Source organism: Salvelinus sp. IW2-2015, unplaced genomic scaffold, assembly GCF_002910315.2.
Source record: "Salvelinus sp. IW2-2015 unplaced genomic scaffold, ASM291031v2 Un_scaffold16552, whole genome shotgun sequence".
Classification (NCBI taxonomy): domain Eukaryota; kingdom Metazoa; phylum Chordata; class Actinopteri; order Salmoniformes; family Salmonidae; genus Salvelinus; species Salvelinus sp. IW2-2015.
In genome coordinates this window covers 47,476-66,359 of record NW_019957641.1, presented here as the reverse complement: position 1 = coordinate 66,359, position 18,884 = coordinate 47,476, and the positions used below count along the sequence as shown (strand labels likewise).

The 18,884-nt window shown below is 42.2% G+C and overlaps 2 protein-coding genes across 3 annotated transcripts in view; both read left to right on the top strand.

Moving 5' to 3' along the window:
* Window positions 1-2,582: 2,582 nt before the first annotated feature.
* The window catches only part of LOC112080874 (N-acetyllactosaminide beta-1,3-N-acetylglucosaminyltransferase 2), a 21,204-nt gene continuing 4,902 nt past the window's right edge, over window positions 2,583-18,884 (top strand). The window contains exon 1 of one of the 2 annotated variants that reach the window (XM_024146804.2): window positions 2,583-2,777. The gene's annotated coding sequence lies outside the window, so the exon portion shown is untranslated. The other variant, XM_024146805.2, reaches the window with a different exon arrangement.
* The window catches only part of LOC139027483 (N-acetyllactosaminide beta-1,3-N-acetylglucosaminyltransferase 2-like), a 6,598-nt gene continuing 658 nt past the window's right edge, over window positions 12,945-18,884 (top strand). Inside the window, exons 1-2 of the mRNA XM_070442741.1 lie at window positions 12,945-13,561; window positions 14,362-14,706. Of these exons, the coding sequence (XP_070298842.1) occupies window positions 14,386-14,706 (321 nt within the window). The 5' untranslated portion in view covers window positions 12,945-13,561; window positions 14,362-14,385. The remainder of the gene's footprint in view (window positions 13,562-14,361; window positions 14,707-18,884) is intronic.

Genomic DNA, 18,884 nt, shown 5'->3' with positions numbered 1-18,884 from the left:
GTGTGATGGTTTAGGCTTGAAAGTGCTCGCTGATGAAAGCATGACTCCGTAGACTCCCTGCCTACATCCCTGGTTGCCTCCCAAATTACATCATATTTCCTATATAGTGCACTACATTTGGGCCCATAGGGCTCTGTCAAAAGTAGTGCACTGTGTAGAGAATAGGGTGCTAATTGGGACTTAGACCCAGAGACATTCAATTAGCAGTTATAAATAAATCAGACTGAGTTCTAGTTGTAATTATGGCATCAGACCATGTTTACGACAGGCGATAAAGAAATTGACTTTCCAGCTAACCCAATTATACCAGCCTGTAGTCATTMTTTTGTGTTTGASTCTGCCTTGTATTTCGAGACAAGCAGCAAGGGTTCTGCCTCCCATGCACGTTCCTCGTCTTTCATCGTGTTAGTGCATGTTAGATGGGGTCCACTGCATTAGCAGATAAAGTGGAGGAGGCCATGGTAACAGTGGTTGTGTTGTGGTTACTCAGAGCTCACCAATCTCACACGGCTTTCACTCTGTCCAACTCCTATTAGTAAACAAAATGTTACAGCGTGAAATCTTATGCGTTCGGGTCTTTTTGGCACCTGAACAACATGGATAACACGCATCTCAATCCAGCAGGTACCTAAGCACTAATGGTTTCCTTGGACAGGCCCAGGAGTGGACAAGATGATGCATTTTCAATTTGACATGATCTCCTGATAGAGAGAATTTGGCACGAATACTTAAGGCCCCGTACTATTGCCAAATACGGTTGTCACTCATTTGAGTGCTTAATACCACACACTACCAGTTATGAACAAGCATGACAACTGTACTATAGAGTTCTGCCAAATACAGGTGGGGTGGTGACACTCAAAGTTGAATCTAGTTAATATGTAAATAAGCAAGCAAGTGTGTGTGTGTGTGTGTGTGTGTGTGTGTGTGTGTGTGTGTGTGTGTGTGTGTCGCAACCAGAGTTGACTATTGAACTGGGAAATTAGGAGCTTTGAGAGGCTTGAAATGGATTTAATTGCATTGTCACTTCCTTTTAGAGAGTCTTAATGGTGTTGAGGTTGACTGGAGAACAGGGCTTTTGCCATTCTCAAGTAAAGAAAAAGCTCACACCACCTCAACTTCCCTCTTCCCTGAAGGGTGAAACTGCCAGAGGGACACTGCTGAAAAAGTTATGTTAAGAGGACTTACTATAAGATTACTGTAAAGACAAAGTTCAGATGTGTGAGGCAGAGATAGTGTACCGGAAACCCCTGTAGTCTTGAATCACCGGCCGAAACCTCTCCATAAGAGGATTTACCTTCTAAAACATTTCATCTAACATTACATCCTACTATATTTCACTGAAATCTGCAGCCAATTTTGTTTAGTCATTCATTTGAAAACTATGTATTTCAGTATAGAGCATTGCATTTTGTAAATGAAACCCTGTCACTTACAGTATACAAAACATTAGGAACACCTGCTCTGTACATGATAGACTGACCAGGTGAATACAGGTGAAAGCTATGATCCCTTATTGATGTCACTTGTTAAATCCCCTTCAATCAGTGTAGATGAAGGGAAGGAGACAGATTAAAGAAGGATGTGTAAGCCTTGAGACAGGGATTTTGCATGTGTGCCATTCAGAAGGTGACTGGGCAAGACGAAAGATTGAAGTGCCTTTGAACGGGTTATGGTAGTAGGTACCAGGTGCACCAGTTTGAGTGTCAAGAACTRCAATGCTGCTGGGTTTTTACACGCTCAACAGTTTCCTGTCTGTATTAAGAATGGTCCATCACCCAAAGGACATCCAGCCAACATTACAACAGTGGGAAGCATTGGAGTCAACATGGGCCAGCATCCCTGTGGAACACTTTCAATACCTTTGTAGAGTCCATGCCCCAACAAATTGATGCTGTTCTGAGGGCAAAGGGTGGTGCAACTCCACATTAGGAAGGTGTTCTTAATGTTTTGTATACAGTGTATATACTATATCTACCCATAAAGATACAAACAACACATTTAATTATGGAGTCCATATAKGAACTTGGGACCGCAAGCTCATAAAATAGATGGTAATCACAGTGGAGCTTTTGGTTCTGTAAAAGCAAGACAGAAACGCTGTTTGACATTTATTGTCATGAATCTTGCCCTGGAGGCAGAACTGAGCGATTTACGCTAACTGCGCCAGCTGCAAAGTACAAATTGGCCTAGTGGGGTCGCCAATTATTATTTTTAGTGTTATTGGTGTGGTTAATTAAGGTTAGAGTTAGTTTTAAAATCCGATTTTATGACTGTGGCTGTGCGAGCTATAGTGACCACTCGGTAGAGCTGCCTCCAGGGCAAGATTCATGACAATAAATTACAACCTGCGACAGAAACACTGTAATAACTGAGTTGACTTGGGGGAGGGTGACATGAGGATGTGGGTTAGTCATTGTCAGTGATCCTCAACAAACAACATTAACTGAAACAATATTTGAAGCCATGTATACTATGCATTCAACTGAATTCGCTCATTCGGTCTCTGTCTACTTGTATAGCGAGGCAAATGAAAGTGCTCTACCTTGGTTTTACAATATGAGAAGTCTAAATGACATGCTCTCCCAACATATTCAGTAAAGTACACAAGAAAAGGAAACACGCTGCCCCTAGTTAATATCAAAGGGTACGTCACATAATTCAAGGAGGAGTCGTGCCCCTCAAACGTTACGCTAAGAAAAAAAATACGAATATAATTTTTTCTCCCACTGATCTGAACGCAGGCTGGAATTTTCCTCTYCCTGAAAATGCGGAGGGTGAGTAGAAGTCGGTATCAGAGAGGAACAGACCTAGAACATTACTTAAGGCGTGTTCTTTCTCTCTCATTTTGGCAAKGCATTGACTTTCACTTTACACAGGACTGCTACTGTGATCTGTGAAATATTAAACGAACACGGATTGCTTATAGTGAGCATAGGCACCTCACTCTAAAGTTATGCTTCTTGTAACTTTTTTCGGAAAAAGGATCATATTCATATAGACTCGTTTTGTAGGCTACACTATAGGCTGCGGGCCAAGATGTGGCTCCTTGGATTGGAAACKTTGCTATTCAGGTAAAGTATAGCAACCAGGTTTAGAGAATACATGCTGTTTAACCGTTTTGGTTAGCATATTATAACTTAGAAGACCATTAATTGCGTTTGAGTCCTGCTGCTATAGCAAAAATTATATTAGATTCTAATATTGCAACGCCAMCATAGCTACGTATGCCAGATAGGAAAAACAWATGAACGTTATTAATTTTGCTTCCATCAGTTTTGCTCCTATAAATACGAGTATTTGATCAATGTTAGATTATATAACGAATAATCATTACTTTAACCATTAATCAAACATTGTTTCTAGGGGAAAGTTGACAGTTTATCACCTGTAATGAACATAGTAACTGTTGATAATTACTTCATAATGGGTCGTTCAATGTAATTTCATMAAGCCATGACATCCACCATCTCTTATTGTTCAGAAATTGTTTCTGTAGTTAGAAACAGATAGGATTAGCATTCTTGCAACATTATTTTGTTGRAATATAGTTTGATCTCTGAGAAATCTAGCTAGTTAATTGCGACCAAATGGGCCCTTTTCATATAATGTTCTATAAATATAGTGACTTACATTTGAAAATAATTAGTATTTGAAACAGTAGCCAACAACATAAGTATTCAGACCCTTTGCTTTGTCCACCTGTCATAAATTCAATTGATTGAACATGATTCAGAAAGGCACACACCTGTGTAGATAACATCCAATAGTGCATGTAAGAGGAAAAACCAAGTCATGAGGTTGAAGGAATTGCCCGTAGAGCTCTGAGTCAGGATTGTGTCGAGGCACAGATCTGGGGAAGGGTACCGAAAAATGTCTGCAGCATTGAAGGTCCCAAAGAACACAGTGGCCTCCATCATTCTTAAATGGAAGAAGTTTGGAACCACCAAGACTCTTCCTAGAGCTGGCTGCCCGGACAWACTGAGCAATCGGGGGAGAAGGTCCTTGGTCAGGGAGGTGACCAAGAACCCAATGGTCACTCCGACAGAGCTCCAAAGTTCCTCTGTAGAGATGGGTGAACCTTCCAGAAGGACAACCATCTCTGCAGCACTCCACCAATCAGGCCTTTATGGTAGAGTGGGCAGATTTGTATTTGATATATTTCACCTTTATTTAACCAGGTAGGCTAGTTGAGAAGAAGTTCTCATTTACAACTGCAACCTGGCCAAGATAAAGCAAAGCAGTGCAAAACAAACAACAACAGAGTTACACATGGAATAAACAAACATACAGTCAATAACATAATAGAAAAAAGTCTATATACAGTGTGCAAATGAGGTAAGATAAGGCAATATATAGGCCATAGTGTGCGAAATAATTACAATTTAGCAATTAAACACTGGAGTGATAGATGTGCAGAAGATGAATGTGCAAGTAGAGGTACTGGGGTGCAAAGGAGCAAAAAAGATATATATAATAAATAACTGTATGGGGATGAGGTAGTTGGATGGGCTATTTACAGATGGGCTATTTACAGGTGCAGTGATCTGTGAGCTGCTCTGACAGCTGGTGCTTAAACTTAGTGAGGGAGATATGAGTCTCCAGCTTCAGTGATTTTTGCAATTCGTTCCAGTCATTGGCAGCAGAGAACTGGAAGGAAAGGCGGCCAAAGTAGGAATTGGCTTTGGGGGTGACCAGTGAAATATACCTGCTGGAGCGCGTGCTACGTGTGGGTACTGCTATGGTGACCAGTGAGCTGAGATAAGGTGGGGCTTTACCTAGCAAAGACTTATAGATGACCTGGAGCCCGTGGGTTTGGCGACGAATATGAAGCGAGGGCCAGCCAACGAGAGCATACAGGTCACAGTGGTGGGTAGTATATGGGGCTTTGGTGACAAAACGGATAGCACTGTGATAGACTGCATCCAATTTGTTGAGTAGAGTGTTGGAGGCTATTTTGTAAATGACATCGCTGAAGTCAAGGATCGGCAGGATAGTCAGTTTTACGAGGGTATGTTTGGCAGTATGAGTGAAGGATGCTTTGTTGCGAAATAGGAAGCTGATTCTAGATTTAATTTTGGATTGGAGATGCTTAATGTGAGTCTGGAAGGAGAGTTTACAGTCTAACCAGACACCTAGGTACTTGTAGTTGTCCACATATTCTAAGTCAGAACTGTCCAGAGTAGTGATGCTGGCCGGGCGGGCAGGTGTGGGCAGTGATTGGTTGAAGAGCATGCATTTAGTTTTACTTGCATTTAAGAGCAGCTGGAGGCCACGGAAGGAGAGTTGTAGGGCATTGAAGCTCGTCTGGAGGTTAGTTAACACAGTGTCCAAAGAAGGGCCAGAAGTATACAGAATGGTGCTTGCCTGCGTAGAGGTGGATCAGAGAATCACCAGCAGCAAGAGTGACATCATTGATGTATACAGAGAAAAGAGTCGGCCTGAGAATTGAACCCTGTGGCACCCCATAGAGACTGCCAGAGGTTTGGACAACAGGCCCTCCGATTTGACACACTGAACTCTATCGGAGAAGTAGTTGGGGAACCAGGCCAGGCAGTCATTTGAGAAACCAAGGCTGTTCAGTCTGTCGATAAGAATGTGGTGATTGACAGAGTCGAAAGCCTTGGCCAGGTCGATGAATACGGCTGCGCAGTAATGTCTCTTATTGATGGTGGTTATGATGTCGTTTAGGACCTTGAGCGTGGCTGAGGTGCACCCATGACCAGCTCGGAAACCAGATTGCATAGCGGAGAAGGTACGGTGGGATTCAAAATGGTTGGTGATCTGTTTGTTAACTTGGCTCTCGAAGACCTTAGAAAGGCAGGGTAGGATAGATATAGGTCTGTAGCAGTTTGGTTCTAGAGTGTCTCCCCCTTTGAAGAGGGGGATGACCGCAGCAGCTTTCCAATCTTTGGGGATCTCAGAYGATACGAAAGAGAGGTTGAACAGGCTAGTAATTGGGGTTGCAACAATTTCGGCGGATAATTTTAGAAAGAGAGGGTCCAGATTGTCTAGCCCGGCTGATTTGTAGGGGGTCCAGATTTTGCAGCTCTTTCAGAACATTGGTTCCTAACTTCCCTGAAAAGTTGCATATCAMGGGGGCTATTCGATGCTAATGCAGAACGCCACAGGATGTTTTTGTGCTGGTCAAGAGCAGTAAGGTCTGGAGTGAACCAAGGGCTATATCTGTTCCTGGTTCTAAAATGTTTTGAATGGGGCATGCTTATTTAAGATGGTGAGGAAAGCACTTTTAAAGAACAACCAGGCATCCTCTACTGACGGGATAAGGTCAATATCCTTCCAGGATACCTGGGCCAGGTCGATTAGAAAGGCCTGYTCGCTGAAGTGTTTTAGGGAGCGTTTGATAGTGATGAGGGGTGGTCGTTTGACCGCAGACCCATTACGGACGCAGGCAATGAGGCAGTGATCGCTGAGATCCTGGTTGAATACAGGAGAGGTGTATTTGGAGGGCAGGTTGGTTAGGATGATATCTATGAGGGTGCCCATGTTTACGGATTTGAGGTTGTACCTGGTAGGTTCATTGATAATTTGTGTGAGATTGAGGGCATCAAGCTTAGATTGTAGGATGGTCAGGGTGTTAAGCATGTTCCAGTTTAGGTCACCTAACAGCACGAGCTCTGAAGATAAATGGGGGGCAATCAATTCACATATGGTGTCCGGGGCTCAGCTGGGGGCAGAAGGTGGTCTATAGCATGCGGCAACAGTGAGAGACTTGTTTCTGGAAAGGAGGATTTTTAAAAGTAGAATCTCAAATTGTTTAGGCACAGACCTGGATAGTAAGACAGAAGTCTGCAGGCTATCTCTGCAGTAGATAGCAATTCTGCCCCCTTTGGCAGTTCTATCTTGTCAGAAAATGTTATAGTTAGGAATGAAAATGTCAGGGTTTTTGGTGGCCTTCCTAAGCCAGGATTCAGACACAGCTAGGACATCCGGGTTGGCAGAGTGTGCTAAAGATGTGAATAAAACAAACTTAGGGAGGAGGCTTCTAATGTTAACATGCATGAAACCAAGGCTTTTACGGTTACAAAAGTCAACAAACGAGAGCACCTGGGGAATGGGAGTGGAGCGAGGCACTGCAGGACCTGGATTAACCTCTACATCACCAGAGGAACAGAGGAGTAGGATAAGGGTACGGCTAGAGGCTATAAGAACTGGTCATCTAGTACGTTCGGGAACAGAGAGTAAAAGGAGCAGGTTTCTGGGCGCAGTAGAATAGATTCAAGGCATAATGTACAGACAAAGGTATGGTAGGATGTGAATACAGTGGAGGTAAACCTAGGCATTGAGGGACGATGAGAGAGATATTGTCTCTAGGGACTTCATTTAAACCAGGTGAGGTCACTGCATGTGTGGGAGGTGGAACAAAAGGGTTAGCTAAGGCATATTGAGCCGGGCTGGAGGCTCTACAGTGAAATAAGACAATCACTAACCACTAACCTGGCCGTGGCTAGTAGGCTAGCAGATGGGCATTCAGGGGACGTCACGACGGAGGAGCCTGTTGAAAAACGCCCTCGGGCGGATTACGTTGGTAGTCCAGTCGTGTTGGATCGGTGGGGCTCCGTATCGGCAATAAAAGAGGCCCAGGCCAATTGGCAAAATAGGTATTGTAGCCCAAGGAGTGGCTGATGGACCTCTTCAGCTAGCCGGGAGATGGGCCTAGCATAGGCTAGCTCCAGGCTAATTGGTGCTTGCTTCAGGACAGAGATGTTAGCCAGGAGAAGCCAATGGGATAGTAGCTTGCTAGCTGCGATGATCCAGGTGAAGAGGTTCAGAGCTTGCGGTAGGAATCCGGGGATATGGAGAAGAAGAAGTCCGATACGCTCTGGGTTGAATCGCGTTGTGCAAACTGGCAGGAGTTGTCCGGGCTAAAGGTTAGCTGATGACCACTAGCAGTGGCTAGCTGACTACTAGCTAGTACTTTCTGTTGGGGGTTCCGGTTCTAAAGTAAAGAAAATAGCAGATCCATACCACATTGGGTGAGGCGGGTTGCAGAAGAGTATGTTGAAGTTGAGATTAAGAAAAATATTAAAACATATATGCGAAGAAAAAATATATAAAAAKATATATACACGGGACACGACAAGACGAAGACAAAGTGGCATGACTGCTATGCCATCTTGGATTTTTGGGGAGATGGGAGCAACTCCTCAGTAAAAGGCACATGACAGCCCGCTTGGAGTTTGCCAAAAGGCACCTAAAAGTATGGTGGTGGCAGAATCATGCTGTGGGGATGGTTTTCAGCGACAGTGACTGGGAGACCAGTCAGGATTAAGGGAAAGATGAATGGAGCAAACTACAGAGCGATCCTTGATGAAAACCTACTTCAGAGTGCTCAGGACCTCAGACTGGGGGCGAAGGTTCACCTTCCAACAGGACAACGACCCTAAGCACACAGCCAAGACAACGCAGGAGTGGCTTTGGGATAAGTCTCTGAATGGCCTTGAGTGGCACAGCCAGAGCCCAGACTTGAACCCGATCGAACATCTCTGGAGAGACCTGAAAATCTCTATGCAGCAACGCTCCCCATTCAACTTGACAGAGCTTGAGAGGATGTGCAGAGAAGAATGGGAGAAACTACCCAAATACAAGTGTGGCAAGCTTGTAGCGTCATACCTAAGAAGACTCGAGGCTGTAATCACTGCAAAAAGGTGCTTCAACAAAGTACTGAGTAAAGGGTCTGAATACTTATGTAAATATGTCTTTTTTCAGTTTTACCTTTTTTATTAATTTGCCAAAAATATATAAAAACCTGTTTTTGCTTTGTCATTATGGGGTATTGTGTGTAGATTGAGGAGAGAAAAAAACAATTTAATCAGTTTTAGAATAAGGCTGTAACGTAACAAAACGTGGAAAAAGTCAAGGGGCCTGAATACTTTCCAAATGCACTGTAGATGAAGGGGAAGAGGCAGGTTAAAGAAGGATTTTTAAGCCTTGAGACAATTGAAATGTGGATTGTGTATGTGTGCCATTCAGAGGGTGAATGGGCAAGACAAAATATTTAAGTGCCTTTGAATGGTGTTTGCTAGTAGGTGCCAGGCGCACTGGTTTGTGTCAAGAACTGCAACCCTGCTGGATTTTTCACGTTCAACAGTTTCCTGTGTGTATCAAGAATGGTCCACCTTGCTAAGGACATCTAGCCAACTTGATGCAACTGTGGGAAGCATTGGAGTCAATATGGGCAAGCGCCCCTGTGGAACGCTTTCAACACCTTGTAGAGCTGTTTTGAGGGCAAAAGGGGATGCAACTCATTATTAGGAAGGTGTTCCTAATGTTTTATACACTCAGTGTGTGACCAGTATAGTCTACAAGGGGCTCAGTCTGTGTTTTCATTGAGTACCTGATTGCTAGCAGTTGCTCATCGAATAGCATGCATTAGGAGGAGGGGGAGAGAGGGGCAGTCATTTCTGGAGATATGGAACACTAGGCAGAACCATTGATTGAAACAGGTATTTGGGGCCTAATGGATCCCAAAGGGAAATACACCATAGAAACAAAATGGTTACAAAGGGATACTGTCATAATCATTTGTCTGTTGCATATTCTTCACTGACAGGGAAAGTAATGGTTCAGAAGGAGACGCTTGGACATGTGCTGGGGAGGCCACACACACACAAACACACACACTGTACACTCCAACTGTACACTACATCCATCTCAAACTTGTCGCTCCATATGTAGGCCTATGACTCATCTCTTTTCACAGCATCTGTGCGTCTGCCTATTAGTAATTCAATGTTTTCCCTTGTATTTGATGAGGGAACATTGAGAGGCACTCTATTCTCCATTATCTCCATTTATGACACTCCAGAGCCAACAAAAGAGACTCCTTGTAGGCGTCTTCAACCAGACTAGAGCGCCGTAGTAACCGTGAAAATCTACATCATTCACATGTGTATATTTCTCCCGTCATACCAAATGTCCTTCGAGTTAACAGTTAGCATGCTCATTCAATTGTCACTTTTACATCAGTGGCTTACATCACTAGAGGTCCATAGTAAACGTTGAATTCTATATAATTCACATGTAAACCCCCCCGACATATTTATTTGGACAGTGAAGCTAAACTTAAAATGTGGCTCTATACTCCAGCATTTTGGATTTGAAATCAAATGTTCTATATGAGGCGACAGTACAGTACATCAYCTTTTATTTGAGGTTATTTTCATATCTGTTTTACTGTTTAGAAATGAAAGCACTTTATGTATCTAACTTTTTGAATGTATCATAAGTATTTGGACAAATTCACTTATAGTGTATTTCATTTAGTCAAAAGTTTAGTTTTTGGTAACATGTAATGACTACATGAAGCTTGTGACTCTACGAACTTGCTAATGGTAAGAGTTAGCATGTTTTGGGGGCATGACCTTTGTGCATCTGTAGCTTTCTCATCATTATTCACGATTATCTGTAATCATGGTAGCATCCACATTAAATGTAAAAGTGTTCGGAAACATATTGTTTTCTTAATTACAATAAAAGTAACACCAAAACGACCGTACATTATTTACCATTCATTTCTATTGGTCACAACATCATCTGAAACACACAACGACAACAAAAAACGGAAAATACATCCAACAAGTTTGTAGAGTCACAAGCTTGATGTAGTCATTGTGTGCTCGGATTTTGATTTGATTTATTAGGATCCCAACTAGCCGACGCCAATGGCGACAGCTAGTCTTACTGGGGTCCGACACATAACGAAGAAGACATTACAAGCAAAAGACTTTACAATTTACATACATTCAAAAGCACRAACATGTCGTGTGTGTGCATCTATCAGTTACACATACTGTACATGGCAGGACATGCACACAACAAGTAGGTCACATGGGGGAGAGGCGTTGTGCTGTGAGGTGTTGCTTTATTAGTTTTTTTGAAACCAGGTTTGCTGTTCACTTGCGCAATATAAGATGGAAGGAAGTTCCGTGCACTCATGGCTCTGTATAATACTCTACGTTTCCTTGTATTTGTTTTGGACCTGGGGACTGTGAAAAGACCCCTGCGGGGTGTGTGTGTCAGTGCTGTGTGTAAGTTGACTATGCAAACCATTTGGAATTTCCAACACGTTCATGTTTCTTATAAAAACAAGAAGTGACGCACGCAGTCTTTCCTAAACTCTTAGGAATATTGGTCCAAAATACTAAACTTTTGACTAAATGTAATACATTATAAGTGAATTTGTCGAAATACTTGACACCTTAAAATGTGCGGACTAGATACATAAATTGCATTTATTTCTAAACAATATAAGAGATATGTATGAAAATATCCCCACAAATAAAAGGTGATATTCTGTACCGTTGCCTCATATAAAACATTCAATCTCAAATCCAAAGTGCTAGAGTATAGAGCCAAATAAAAAATGTAACTTCACTGTCCAAATAAAGAGGAGTGTATGTATTTCTAACCTAACGTCCTTCATGTTAGCACTTCTCACTTTCTTATCAGTGGCTGGCCAGTTAAGTCCTGTTGATATCACACTGTTGATATCACCCTGTTGATATCACACTGTTGCTTCAGTGAACACGTTTTTCTGATGTTTAATTATAGGCCCCCTCTCAAATAGTTAAATAAAGGTTACATTCAAAAATATATCTAGATGTTTATGTGTCTGTCTGTGTGGCCTCTCCAGCATGTGCACAAGTGCCTCCCTCAACCATTACTTAAAGTTTAATGACTGACCATATGAAGTAAACTAATGATAGACTATGTAACTATTTAGTAGACTATGATGTGGTCGTTTATTTTATGTGACATAGTGTTTACTTCATCAGTTTACTTCATTGAGTCCAATATCGCTACTTAWTGACAGATGATATATATAAAAAATAATAATAATATATATACACACACTACCATTCAAAGGTTTGAGGTCACTTGGACATGTCCTTGTTTTTGAAAGAAAAGCAACAAAAAAATTGTCCATTAAAATAACATCAAATTGATCAGAAATACAGTGTAGACATTGTTAACCTTGTAAATGACTATTGTAGCTGAAAATGGCWGATTTTTTATGGAATATCTACACAGGCGTACAGAGGCCCATTATCAGCAACCATCACTCCTGTGTTCCAATGGCACGTTGTGTTAGCTAATCCAAGTTGATCATTTTAAAAGGCTAATTGATCATTAGAAAACCCTTTTGCAATTATGTTAGCACAGCTGAAAACTGTTGTGCTGATTAAAGAAGCAATAAAACTGGCCTTCTTTAGGCTAGTTGTGTATCTGGAGCATCAGCATTTGTGGGTTCGATTACAGGCTCAAAATGGCCAGAAACAAAGAACTTTCTTCTGAAATTCGTCAGTCTATTCTTGTTCTGCGAAATGAAGGCTATTCCATGTGAGAAATTGCCAAGAAACTGAAGCTCTCGTACAACGCTGTGTACTACTCCCACAAACTGGCTCTAACCAGAATAGAAAGAGGAGTGGGAGGCCCCGGTGCACAACGGCGCAAGAGGACAAGTACACTAGAGTGTCTAGTTTGAGAAACAGAAACATAATGTGTATCAAATATAAAATGGCTGCAGTCAGTCAGTAAATGAAATGTCAGTGTTACCCACATCTACTGTGTAGGCCCAGTACTCTCACCAACAGTGTTCAACAATGACAAACTCTATCCATGGCTTGCATATCCCACGTTTGACTACCGATGTGAGTGTTTGCGTAGTTAGATCGCGCAGAGGAAAAGTGTAACTTGCTGCACACCGTACTGCTAGGCTGCATTCCAGGCCCCATAGAGCTCTGGTCAAAGTAGTACATTATATATGGAATAGGGTACCATTTGGGACGCACACTAGTCTGCTACTGCAAGGGAGTGGGGGAGTCATGTTCGTGGCTCGGCATTCAAAGCTCAACTTTTCTGGTTAGATTTGACAGCTTGTGAGTATCATGCTGCTGCTGAACACACACGCAGACACACACACACGCACACAGCAGAGCAATGTTTTGAATTACCGTAGCCTACCTCTCTGTCTAGTTTTGTTAAAGAGGTGCCATGCCGATCAGCAAACCGTCATTTCCTAAAAGGCTAAAGATTCCTCCGTCTACTTTCACAAGTAAGAACCTCTTGAGGTCAAAGGTACAGGATTCCATTGCTTTCAGTAGATGATCTACAGTGACGGTTCGAGTAGACGATCGACAGCAAACAGAAATAGTGACACCCAGATAGTTGTTGACGACAACAATACCTCTAGGAACTACAACACCACCTTGGTTGTAACCAGGTTCTTTGTTGGGATTTGTAGTTACTTGTGTGTAGGGCTTAGCTAAAGTAGGGAGTGTATAAGCATGTCTACTGTCCTATAATAACCCCTTGAGAAAAAGCTTGCCTTTCCTGAGGAAAAACAGCAGTGTTGTTGACATGTTGTGGGCTTGTGTGTTTTTTGTTGTTTGTATCCAGGTGGCTGCTGCAGGAACACCAGTCCTGTTCCAGTTCCCCTTTCTGGGCCCTTCTCCCATGCAGGAGACCCACATGGGCTAAGAAGGTCTGGGTCGGGACCACAGGAACAGCCTGACCAGTAATTTCCTGCTACTCACAGGTAATATGCTAGATATCATGTGATACAGCGGGAGGAACTAACAGTGGTTACAATGTCTCAGTGGGTTGGATCATGGTGCTTGAAACACAAAGCTGTATGTTCACTCTCACTTTCAAATTGGAAATATATAAGGAGACGTGTTAAATGAAGTAATTACCATTGTTGTACTTTTTATGATTAATCACAGCATTTGCTGCTTCTATCCGAGGCTCTGTTTGTTTTCTTAGAACAGTTTGACCCCATGTAGCAAATTTTACACTCGGTTAACATTGCACAACCATAGAGATTCCTTACATGCCAGTGCCCTTTTGTGTGGGGAGGCCAGTTTAGCCTGAGATTACACTGACACACTGACACCTGTAATTGGTGTCATGAGGAGAGTTGAGCATGATGATGCTAGTCTGGGCATTGTAAAAAGAGAGGGAGGAAGAGAAGGAAATAAAGAAGGGATAAAGAAAAGTGTGCACAACTCATTCCTCGAGGATTAGGGGATGAAAAGCGGGCTGGTATGCGGCTGCTGCTGGGTCCGGCTCGGACACAAACAACACACTGAACAAGAAGGCCCTCTAACCTGCTTTACCTTCAAACATTTCTCCTTAAGTCTACTGCCTCAAAACCGTAGGCCACCAGCTGTGGCCCACAACTACCTTTCACTATGTTTCTGAATGGGCCCATGCCGTCTAGGTTTGTTGTAAGTCTGCCGATCTCGTTATGGTCGCTTCATACTCTGTACGTTGTAAGTCTGTAACTTCTGGGTTTGGTCTCTTACTTCCTGTTTGTCTCTATCACTTCCTGTCCAGGTCCGGAGACTGCAGAGAGCCAAGATGCACGGCTGCCGGAAGAAAACCAGGGTGCTGTGTGTGATGATGATGCTCAACGTCTTCGTCTTCATCCTCGTGGGCGTGTCTCGGAACCTGGGCCAGGACAAGGGGGACCAGCGGAAGCTGCGCATTCCCTCCAAGAGGTTCTGGAGGAAGCAGATGACCAGCGAGATCTTTTGGAATAAGGAGCAGCAGAGGCTGGACTACATCTACAACCCCATCCTCATGCCGGGTTTGACCAATGACTCCCTCCTGGAGCTACCTGATTGGCTCAACGACACCAGGTCCCCGGACCCCTGCAAACCGGACTACAGCGTCACCACCGTTGTCTTTGGGTGTGTGTGTGTGTGTGTGTGTGTGTGTGTGTGTGTGTGTGTGTGTGTGTGTGTGTGTTCGCAGCAGCAGCATGATACTCACAAGCTGTCAAATCTAACCAGAAAAGTTGAGCTTTGAATGCCGAGCCACGAACATGACTCCCCCACTCCCTTGCAGTAGCAGACTAGTGTGCGTCCCAAATGGTACCCTATTCCATATATAATGTACTACTTTGACCAGAGCTCTATGGGGCCTGGAATGCAGCCTAGCAGTACGGTGTGCAGCAAGTTACACTTTTCCTCTGCGCGATCTAACTACGCAAACACTCACATCGGTAGTCAAACGTGGATATGCAAGCCATGGATAGAGTTTGTCATGTGTTGAACACTGTTGGTGAGAGTACTGGGCCTACACAGTAGATGTGGGTAACACTGACATTTCATTTACTGACTGACTGCAGCCATTTTATATTTGATACACATTATGTTTCTGTTTCTCAAACTAGACACTCTAGTGTACTTGTCCTCTTGCGCCGTTGTGACCGGGGCCTCCCACTCCTCTTTCTATTCTGGTTAGAGCCAGTTTGTGGGAGTAGTACACAGCGTTGTACGAGAGCTTCAGTTTCTTGGCAATTTCTCACATGGAATAGCCTTCATTTCGCAGAACAAGAATAGACTGACGAATTTCAGAAGAAAGTTCTTTGTTTCTGGCCATTTTGAGCCTGTAATCGAACCCACAAATGCTGATGCTCCAGATACACAACTAGCCTAAAGAAGGCCAGTTTTATTTGCTTCTTTAATCAGCACAACAGTTTTCAGCTGTGCTAACATAATTGCAAAAGGGTTTTCTAATGATCAATTAGCCTTTTAAAATGATCAACTTGGATTAGCTAACACAACGTGCCATTGGAACACAGGAGTGATGGTTGCTGATAATGGGCCTCTGTACGCCTGTGTAGATATTCCATAAAAAATCGCCATTTTCAGCTACAATAGTCATTTACAAGGTTAACAATGTCTACACTGTATTTCTGTCTAATTTGATGTTATTTTAAGGACAATTTTTTGTTGCTTTTCTTTCAAAACAAGGACATGCCAAGTGACCTCAAACCTTTTGAATGGTAGTGTGTGTATATATATTATTATTATTTTTTTATATATCATCTGTCAATAAGTAGCGATATTGGACTCAATGAAGTAAACTGATGAAGTAAACACTATGTCACATAAAATAAACGACCACATCATAGTCTACTAAATAGTTACATAGTCTATCATTAGTTACTTCATATGGTCAGTCATTAAACTTTAAGTAATGGTTGAGGGAGGCACTTGTGCACATGCTGGAGAGGCCACACAGACAGACACATAAACATCTAGATATATTTTTGAATGTAACTTTATTTTAACTATTTGAGAGGGGGCCTATAATTAAACATCAGAAAAACGTGTTCACTGAAGCAACAGTGTGATGATATCAACAGTGTGATATCAACAGGACTTAACTGGCCAGCCACTGATAAGAAAGTGGAGTGCTAACATGAAGGCGTTAGGTTAGAATACATACACTCCTCTTTATTTGGACAGTGAAGTTACATTTTTATTTGGCTCTATACTCTAGCACTTTGGATTTGAGATTGAATGTTTTATATGAGGCAACGGTACAGAATATCACCTTTTATTTGTGGGGATATTTTCATACATATCTCTTATATTGTTTAGAATAAATGCAATTTATGTATCTAGTCCGCACATTTTAAGGTGTCAAGTATTTCGACAAATTCACTTATAATGTATTACATTTAGTCAAAAGTTTAGTATTTTGGACCAATATTCCTAAGTTTAGGAAGACTGCGTGCGTCACTTCTTGTTTTTATAAGAAACATGAACGTGTTGGAAATTCCAAATGGTTTGCATAGTCAACTTACACACAGCACTGACACACACACCCCGCAGGGGTCTTTTCACAGTCCCCAGGTCCAAAACAAATACAAGGAAACGTAGAGTATTATACAGAGCCATGAGTGCACGGAACTTCTTCCATCTTATATTGCGCAGTGAACAGCAAACCTGGTTTCAAAAAAAAACTAATACAGCAACGCCTCTCCCCCATGTGACCACTTGTTGTGTGCATGTCTCTGCCATGTTCAGTATTGTAACTGATAGATGCACACACGACACTGTGTCGTGCTTTTGAATGTATGTAAATTGTAAAGTCTTTTGCTTGTAATGTCTTCTTCGTTATGTGTCGGACCCCAGTAAGACTAGCTGTCGCCATTGGCGTCGGCTAGTTGGGATCCTAATAAATCAAATCAAAATCGAGCACACAATGACTACATCAACTTGTGACTCTACAAACTTGTTGGATGTATTTTCCGTTTTTTGTTGTCGTTGTGTGTTTCAGATGATGTTGTGACCAATAGAAATGAATGGTAAATAATGTACGGTCGTTTTGGTGTTACTTTATTGTAATAAGAAAACAATATGTTTCCGAACACTTTTACATTTAATGTGGATGCTACCATGATTACAGATAATCGTGAATAATGATGAGAAATACAGATGCACAAAGGTCATGCCCCAAAACATGCTAACTCTTACCATTAGCAAGTTCGTAGAGTCACAGCTTCATGTAGTCATTACATGTTACCAAAAACTAAACTTTTGACTAAATGAAATACACTATAAGTGAATTTGTCCAAATACTTATGATACATTCAAAAGTTAGATACATAAAGTGCTTTCATTTCTAAACAGTAAAACAGATATGAAAATAACCTCAAATAAAAGTGATGTACTGTACTGTCGCCTCATATAGAACATTTGATTTCAAATTCAAAATGCTGGAGTATAGAGCCACATTTTAAGTTTAGCTTCACTGTCCAAATAAATATGTCGGGGGGTTTACATGTGAATTATATAGAATCAACGTTATATGGACCTCTAGTGATGTAAGCCACTGATGTAAAAATGACAATTGAATGAGCATGCTAACTGTTAACTCGAAGGACATTTGGTATGACGGGAGAATATACACATGTGAATGATGTAGATTTTCACGGGTACTACGGCGCTCTAGTCTGGTTGAAGACGCCTACAAGGAGTCTCTTTTGTTGGCTCTGGAGTGTCATAAATGGAGATAATGGAGAATAGAGTGCCTCTCAATGTTCCCTCATCAAAACAAGGGAAAACATTGAATTACTAATAGGCAGACGCACAGATGCTGTGAAAAGAGATGAGTCATAGGCCTACATATGGAGCGACAAGTTTGAGATGGATGTGTGTACAGTTGGAGTGTACAGTGTGTGTGTTTGTGTGTGTGTGGCCTCCCCAGCACATGTCCAAGCGTCTCCTTCTGAACCATTACTTTCCCTGCAGTGAAGAATATGCAACAGACAAATGATTATGACAGTATCCCTTTGTAACCATTTTGTTTCTATGGTGTATTTCCCTTTGGGATTCATTAGGCCCCAATACCTGTTTCAATCAATGGTTCTGCTAGTGTTCCAAATCTCCAGAAATGACTGCCCCTCTCTCCCCCTCCTCCTAATGCATGCTATTCGATGAGAACTGCTAGCAATCAGGTACTCAATGAAAACACAGACTGAGCCCCTTGTAGACTATACTGGTCACACACTGAGTGTATAAAACATTAGGAACACCTTCCTAATAATGAGTTGCATCCCCTTTGCCCTCAAAAACAGCTCTACAAGGTGTTGAAAGCGTTCCACAGGGGCGCTTGCCCATATGACTCCAATGCTTCCCACAGTTGCATCAAGTTGCTAGATGTCTCTTAGCAAGGTGGACCATTCTTGATACACACAGGAAACTGTTGAACGTGAAAAATCCAGCAGGGTTGCAGTTTCTGCACACAACCAGTGCGCTGGCACCTACTAGCAAACACCATTCAAAGGCACTTAAATATTTTGTCTTGTGCCCATTCACCCTCTGAATGGCACACATACACAATCCACATTTCAATTGTCTCAAGGCTTAAAAATCCTTCTTTAACCTGCCTCTTCCCCTTCATCTACAGTGCATTTGGAAAGTATTCAGGCCCCTTGACTTTTTCCACGTTTTGTTACGTTACAGCCTACTTTTCTAAAACTGATTAAATTGTTTTTTTCTCTCCTCAATCTACACACAATACCCCATAAGTACAAAGACAAAAACAGGTTTTCCTCACCT